The sequence below is a fragment of the Pieris brassicae genome, chromosome 6 (genome assembly GCF_905147105.1).
Source record: "Pieris brassicae chromosome 6, ilPieBrab1.1, whole genome shotgun sequence".
Classification (NCBI taxonomy): Eukaryota; Metazoa; Arthropoda; class Insecta; order Lepidoptera; family Pieridae; genus Pieris; species Pieris brassicae.
The window spans coordinates 10,298,722-10,307,033 of NC_059670.1; the positions used below are offsets into that span (position 1 = coordinate 10,298,722).

Sequence of the window (8,312 nt, forward strand, 5' to 3'; positions counted from 1 at the left end):
GCGTGTAATACAATTTTTAATCCTTTTTTTTTTTGGTATTTTATTTTAGCCTCTAATTGAATTAAAATTTCTTACTTAAGTATATCAGTTTAATTAAAATAAAAACAAAATAAAAGTGCAAAAGGCACTAAATATATAAAATCCTCCTCATTCTTAAGGGAGGTGATCAGCCTCTCGTGTCTAACAACACCGTACGAGCGCGAGCGAGGTCATGGCGCATTACATATGCGAATTAATAAAAGAATAAATTAAAGAAAGAATAATTTAATGGTGCACAGACCAGGGTAAAACGTAGAATCTCTAGTGTTATCTATTTATTTATTTGTATGTACAATAAAAACGATTTACTTAATAAATTTATTATGTATCCCGCGCCCTCGCCGCTATTAAGCGATCTCATTTAGGCAACCCTGATAATAGAATATAAAAAGAATTGTATGCAAGTGCGAAATTAATAAAATAATATGAAAGTAATACAGACAACCAATAACAAAAATCTTTTAAAAAATTTAAAAAAGAATAATTAATGAATTTGACAGAAGAACGACGATAACTGATATTATTTCCAAAAGATCAAAAACGTTCCTAATAGCTAGTAACTTGATATATCATAATTCCACAAGTATAAAAAGTATATAATTTTTGCGTATATTTTATTAATTATCTTGATTCGTGAACTGCGTTTCAATGTTTACAAAACCAAAATATATAATTATTATTTCCTAAACGAAGTCAGTACCTTGGTAGTGAATACAAGAGTCCTTGATGATGGGTTCGATCGCGATACATTGAAAATCGCATAATTGTTCGGCAATTCGAAACGTTTATTTTGAGTCAGTATAGTAATTGAATCCAACTTTACGTTGTGATCTATTAACCCTTTAGCCAAGAAGGCTGTATAACGTCGTATTTATTTATCTAATTAGTATAGAAAAATATTCCAAAATGGCGTAAAGCTACGAATATGCATTCAATTTTTTTATTACCATAGATATGACGAGGGTCATTCAACGGCGTCAAATGTGTCATTAGGAGTATCATATGGACTGTTGTGTAAAACAAACTGTGTTCGGGACATAGTTTTTGCCAGTTTTTGTCCATTTGGTCTATTTCGGCTGTCAGTGACTAAAGAGATAATCGTTTGTGGACCGCCGCTACGCTACGGGGAGTCGTTTGGCGAAATTCTCGTGATTGTTTTTTATAACTTTGAACTACTATAGTCTGTTCTAGTATTTGCTTTTACCGATACTATGTCTTTAACAGTTAAGTTTTTACCCATGGTTTTAACTAAATAAGAAATTATTTATTTAGATTTTGCTATATTCGAGTAGTTTTCTATTTTATTTTATAAATATAAGTATATATTTTGTAACCTATTCTTATATTTGTTATTATAGATTAGAGAAGGAGTTGACAAGATTTGAAAGTCATTTCGTTTTATTTTTTTCATTATAAATACAAAAGTGAATTTAAAACACATACACAAAATTTATAGACAAAATCATCAAAAATCTAAAATCACCATTCATAAAAGCCGTGAATAATTAACTTATCCAAACTTACATAGCTTAATTACCTGTAACAAGAATAAGAAGCTAAAAAAACTGTTTCTCTACGCTGTCCTTCGACTCCGTTCTTGAGATATTAATGAAAAATCTACAATTAAACAATTTGATTAAAAAATCTCGAGATTTCTTAGTCAAACACATGCTAACCTATCAGAAACTTTTTATGTCAATATTCGATACCTATAAGCTGCTCAACTTTTAACATTATTACAATAGAGATATATGAATAGGGAACTCCGTGCGAACCTGCCAGGCTGTATTGTGAACAGGTACTGAGTTATCTTGTTACACATTCATCTATTCACTCCTTTGAATGAATTTGATACTTTGCGAAGTTCCGATCAGATAACATCAGTATCCGTAGACTTATAAAGTGACAGATGAAGCATATTTAATGCATTTACCATTTTTATTAATTAAGCGTTAAAGACCAAAAGGCCATCTTTGTTTTATCTAATTATAATAGTTGATTCCTCGAATTGAATCGTAATTGAGGGCGTGAGTTTTGTTTTCTTCTGTAACATCCTAGATTCATGATCTCCTATCGCAAATCCGAACACAATGATGACAAATATGTTATTGATGGCCATAGTTATAACAAATTAAATCGGTTAAAAGTAACAACAACAACACTGTGGCACGTGGTGTAGTTGGGTTCAATTTCTGATGAAACTTAGTTTCGAAGCAGAGATAAAACGCTCATCATCGCGTTAGTTTTATATATAATATGATATATTACATATTTAATATGATACTCTTCTGCCTGTCTAGTAAACAAAATATTTTTTTATTCGCAATACGTTCAGGCTGAAGTCTTTCGACAATATCGCTCAGTCAACCCTATTTCGGTATAATTGACAAAGACAATTTGAAATTACAATAGAAATCGTAAATGAATTAATAAATACGGAACAAAATCACAGTAACTGAGGTTGTATCGGCCAGTAGCAACTGAGAAGATCGTGCAGTTCCGCAATTACTATTTAATCAAATAATTACGCAGGACATAGCGAAACTAAGAACGTGTATAGCTAGTTATTTTGTCATTATTGAAATTACTGTTGGCTACTCATTTAATTTTCTATGGATTCCATGATTTAGGTTTATAGTGGAGCCGGTTTGTTTGTTCGTGTTCATTTATTCATAATGTTTCGCTTAGTAGATAAATATGAAGTAGCGTTATTAAATAATCTCACTGCAAATGTGAAATTTATTTGTGAAAGTAAAAACGGCGAATTTGATATGCAATTATATGTTAGACTTGCTTTACGCAGATAAAAGTAAATATTCTAATAAATCGTTTTTTTTAGAAAAGGGGTCTAACGGGCAGGAGGCTCACCAGATGTTAAGTGATACCCCGCCCATGGACACTCAATGCCAGAGGGCTCGCGAGTAAGTTGCCCGTATTTAAAGAATTGGACCAATGCCCGCCTTTTCTCGATGGACCCTTAGTCGAATTGTTTCAGAAATACTTCAGTGAGCAGCTGGTTCCATGTAGTGGTGGTGCGTGGCAAGAACTGCCATACGGTTGGACCTCGACGTCCGTCGTTCCACAAGTGAGCGTTTAAAGGCAGTTCTTGCCACGCAGCACCACCATATGGAACCAGCCGTTTCGTATTCTGCCTCGACATCCTATGATGAAACTCTGCTGCAGGTAGTAATCAGAACAACTGAACACTCTCTGTGGATAATTCGGTAGAGGTTGCAGAGTCCCGCATCTCTAAGCAATGCCAAGGGATCAAGTCCCTCGGAAAGGTATAACTACATAACTCGTAGTTTTACACTGTATGACAGTTATTTATTTATTGACAGAAATAAATACACCATCCTTACAGTACTAAGCTAATACGATTATGAAAAAAACAATAATATTAAACATAACATACACAATATTATAATATTGTATTGTAAGACAGTAAAATAATGATACTATAAATTTTAACACGCATAAATAATATCTTGTCCCATATACAATATAAAATATTTGTCGCGAAAACCACAGACAATTAATAAGTATTTATCCTTAACACAACATTTAACATTGCAAGGCGTGGGTGCCATTCGGACCGCGACAATACATGCAATTTGACACCATCTCGTCGGTACTTTGTAGAAATCGGGAACTCGGGCGCTAAGCAAAAGACAGGAAGTGGAGGACAACGTACGATAAAGCCAATTATCCGCCCTCGATATATGAAACCAGCAATTAGTGTAAAATATACTGAGCGGAAGCGCGATGCTGGTAGCTTTCGGACCTCGGATCTGTGATAATCTTTATACGCGAATGTCAGTTATCAGTTGTATTTGCTAATAATTAGATTATGAATATATGTTATAAAAAGGATATACATGTGTGAAAATAACATGAGAACATTCTGAGAAGAAGCAGCGCTAGCCAGATCCATGCAACTTCCTCACAATCGAGTAGCCCGCAATTTCTCAGCACACATCTCTCGAGTTTTGTAGTCGCAAGCATCCGCGAATATACACTGTATATACATAATTATGTAGGAATATAGAAAATAATAATAGCATGGTTTCTAAAACAACTAGGTGAAAGGTCTCCATGGAGTTGCTGAAAATGTACACCGAATTATTTTTCATCACGATGATGTCGATCTCTTTAGATTTAATAAAACCATGTCTGTATGTAAGTAAAAAGTAGAGAGCTCTGTTGGCCTAGTGGCTTCAGCTAGTGACTCTTATCCCTGAGGTCGTAGGTTCGATGCCCCGCTGTGACAACTGGACTATCTTTATATGTGCGCATTTAACATTCGCTAGAACGGTGAAGGAAAACATCGTGAGGCCGGCATGTCTTAGACACAAAAAGATGACGGTGTGCTAGGTACAGACTGATCACCTAATTCTCTATTAGATTAACAAATAATATAAACTTGACATTGTCACATTCGAAATATTTTATTAGTTATATCAATTAGTTTTTACCTGAAGATGTAGTGAATTCCAACAATGAGATATTTACTAATTTAGTCATTAAGGCAGATCAGTAATAAGCAAATAATAAGTAATAATAATAATGAATAAATAATATAAATAATAAAGGTATTCACTTTTTTAAAATACACCACGTTGCGAATCCAGGTCTTTGTTAACCGGCCCCCTCCGTCCCACCTAGGGTATAGGAAAATAAGTCAAATTAGTTAATTCGTACATTTATAACAATAATGTTAAAATAAATAAATATGTAACAGAGATCTTTATAGCGAAATTAGTCATGCAATATTTGAATTGAATTAAAAGCAATTAAAAGGAAAGGTATTATTGTATTTATATAATAACACGCAGGCATCATGAAATACAATTGCGATAGCACTTTCAGTGAATACCTGTGACGCAGTATCGCAATGGTTGCCATGGCAACCAGTTTTGTTAGTGATCGAAAACAATCGAAGCTACCGCATTCATTAACAAGTGTATCTAATCTATCAAGTGACTCCACTGAATGAGCCGACGACAATTCGACTGTCTTGTCCCGCTGTGAATTTTTACGGAACAAAAAAACGGTAGCTAAGATTTACGGCGTGAGGAGCGATCATAGCGCATTAGTAGTTACAATTGTACTTGTGTCGTGTATTCAAAGGACTCCGACTTGGAACAGTAGCCGAAAGCCGAGCTTTTGTTCGACCTTTTAAGCGCTTTTTTACACTATCGCTTGCTGCGTTGTTCTTTTGACATTTTGGTATCGTCATAAACATGTCAACAGGTTCACTTGTAATACAGGTTTGCTTCTAAGAAAAATCTAGTTATAACTAAATTTTATGTTTATATTATACACATTGGATTAAGGAGAGGTGTGAGAAATTATGGTATTCAAATCCGGACTAAAATTTTAATCTAAATAGGTATTACGTTACTGTAGGTGTTTTGTAACGCCATAGATCGATGCTTGATCCGAGTTAAAAACCGAAAAATTAGTTGGGTTTTGGAATATAAATGTACTCTTTTTTTCTTCTAACAAAAAATCCTTATTATTAAACATTAATAAAACATATTTACAAATCCGTGTTGTAAGTTTCGAGCTTTCTGCAAAGTTTCGTTTTTATTTTGATTTTATTTCTAGATAGAGAAGACAATTTGATATCGATTTTTAGTGTCTTAAATATTATCTTTAATTTAATGTTATTACATTTGACACCACCGACTGTAGACAAGAGCGATTAGAAAAATAAAAATAATGAGAAAAGGTCGGCGCAGAGAAAGGGAACGTTCCCTAGCGGTGTTGAAACAAAAGCAAGAGAAACGATTTACAAACTGCCATATTTTAACAACGTATAATTAAAGGTTTGGCTCCACTCGAATATGCATAAATCATGCCTGTGCCGCGAACTGCCGACCGAAATAGAGAAAAAATTAACTCACAGCCTGGGAGATGGAGAAACATAATAACTATTCAAAATTAGTAGATAAGAAATCTAATTAAATGCATAATAATGTCTTTTGGTTTAATTATACGAGGCTTTACACGAGGACACGTTAATAGTGAATGATGTTTTTATCTGTCACACTGTACACTGTTAAGTATTTGAACTGTTAAATAATGTAATACATCCGGGTTGTAATTTAAGGTTTTATTTAAATTTAATAATTAGCTAAACAGTAACCAAATAGTAAGTCTTAGTAATGTCTAGCTGTTAGCTACATTATTTGGTATACAGATTAATACCGAACGTCTTCATATATTATTGCGTGAATAACATTTGGAAAAATATATGTTAAGTCTTGCATATTTTTATTTGTGGCGCTTAAGAATGAAGATCGTCTCTGCTTTAAAAGGTGTCGTTTCTTATATGAACATAAGGAAAGCTCACAGTTTTCTCTCTCAAGATTATAAGCTCATAATTCACGGGCGGGGCGGGGTGTGTCGGAGGCTGCGGCCGGGGGTCGGCTGCGCGCGCGCATCGGGACTCATGGGTCTTAAGGGGAAGGGGCGAGGGGAGAGGTGACAACCGCTCGTTACGTCTATCCCAAGGCAGTTATTAAAAACGTCTCGGCGCGAGTGGTGCGCCGCCCTGTAATTATCCAGTTGATTCTCGTACTGTTGTCACCAAACTTACCGGATATGCAATACGTAGAACCACCCCCTCAACAGGTATGTTCAGTGATACTATAAGGATTGAATTAGTTTAGAATTTATCTAATTAAATTAATAGACAAAATAATTTTATAGATATGTATTATAGATAAAATATGCAATAGTTTAATTCTCTTGGAAGTGTATTAATAAAATACTTTACTATTAATAGTAAAATATTCTTAATAGAAACTTTATTTGAAACCTTTAAAATAAATTTACAGTAATTAATTGTAATTCTTGTAACTTATTGACTTCATTTTCAGATGGTGATGATGAGTGGCTACGGTTGTGGATATGGGCGTAGTGATGCTATATCCCCTGCATCAGATCTCTCGTCATGCAGCAGTGCTTCATCAGGCGCCTGGTGTGGATCGACATGGCGGGAGTTACCACCCTATCCGCAATACCCGGCCTACTGGCCGACGACAACTACAACGGAAGAAACTCGCGAACTTCAACGCAGATGTGCTAAATGCCGCTGCCCCAACTGCCTAACCGAGGCCGCTGGATTTGGCCCAAACTACGGAAAGGATGGAGCGAAGAGAGAACACGTGTGCCATGTACCTGGATGTGGAAAAGTGTACGGAAAAACTTCGCATCTAAAGGCCCATTTACGCTGGCACACTGGAGAAAGACCGTTTGTGTGCAATTGGTTATTCTGTGGAAAGAGATTCACTCGTTCTGATGAGCTCCAACGTCACCTCCGAACTCATACCGGAGAAAAGAGGTTCGCGTGTCAGTTATGTTCTAAGCGGTTTATGCGCTCCGATCACCTCGCGAAACACGTGAAGACCCACGCGAATGGGTCAAAGAAGGCGACGAAGACAAAAGAAGAAGAGAAAGTGGAGATGACAAAACCAGAAAATAAAAGTGAAGCTGTTAGTGAATTGGGCAGTGTTAACTGTGGTACGGTGCCGATCGTGAGTCCACCTAAGCCGATGTTGAATTATGCAGCACCAGCTCCCATCAACACGACTAACTACCACAGTGGGCCTGTATTAGGAAGCGGGGTTGTTTATGGAAATGGATGGTGTTCGGATGTACGGCAGGATTCGTTGTATGCTCGTTCAACACCCAGAGACCCACGTTTCTACCAGCAGTACGCGCCAATAAGTGCTTACCAGTGTGCCTCGAAAGATAATTATACAATGTTTCAGGGCCATTACAGCCTACAGCCTTCAGTTGCCATCGGACAGTGATAAAAAGCTTAAACACTTTGTAAGAACTGGAACGTATTGTGTATTATATAGTATTGTTAAGTTACCATTAATGTGAATGAGATGTGCCTTGATAAATGTTATTCTAGTTTAATAAATACTTTGATTAAAATATATGTTTTATTTTACCACGTAACAATAAATCTTTTTTGGCTATTTCATTTGTAAATGTGGGCTTTCAATGATTTCTACCTGCACCAAGATAAATAAAATATATAAGTATATATTATTGCAGATAACATTCGATTTATTCAGAATGTAAGTAAAGTTCTTAAGATTAAAGTGCGTTTTAAAATGAAAAGCTAAAAAAGCTCAACGCTACGAAGCTACGGTATGAGAACGGTAGCTTAATGTTCGTAGCACGTAGTAATTAACGAACCCAGCAATTTTATTAATATTTTTAATAAATTTCATAGATTGAATTTAACAACC

At 35.3% G+C, this 8,312-nt stretch overlaps 1 protein-coding gene across 1 annotated transcript; it reads left to right on the plus strand.

Moving 5' to 3' along the window:
* The first annotated feature begins 6,648 nt into the window (after window positions 1-6,648).
* LOC123710919 (transcription factor Sp5-like) lies at window positions 6,649-7,890 on the plus strand. Its single transcript, XM_045663229.1, has 2 exons — window positions 6,649-6,678; window positions 6,927-7,890. The coding sequence occupies exons 1-2, from the start codon at window positions 6,649-6,651 to the stop codon at window positions 7,860-7,862; spliced, it is 966 nt and encodes a 321-aa protein (XP_045519185.1). The 3' UTR covers window positions 7,863-7,890.
* Window positions 7,891-8,312: the final 422 nt, after the last annotated feature.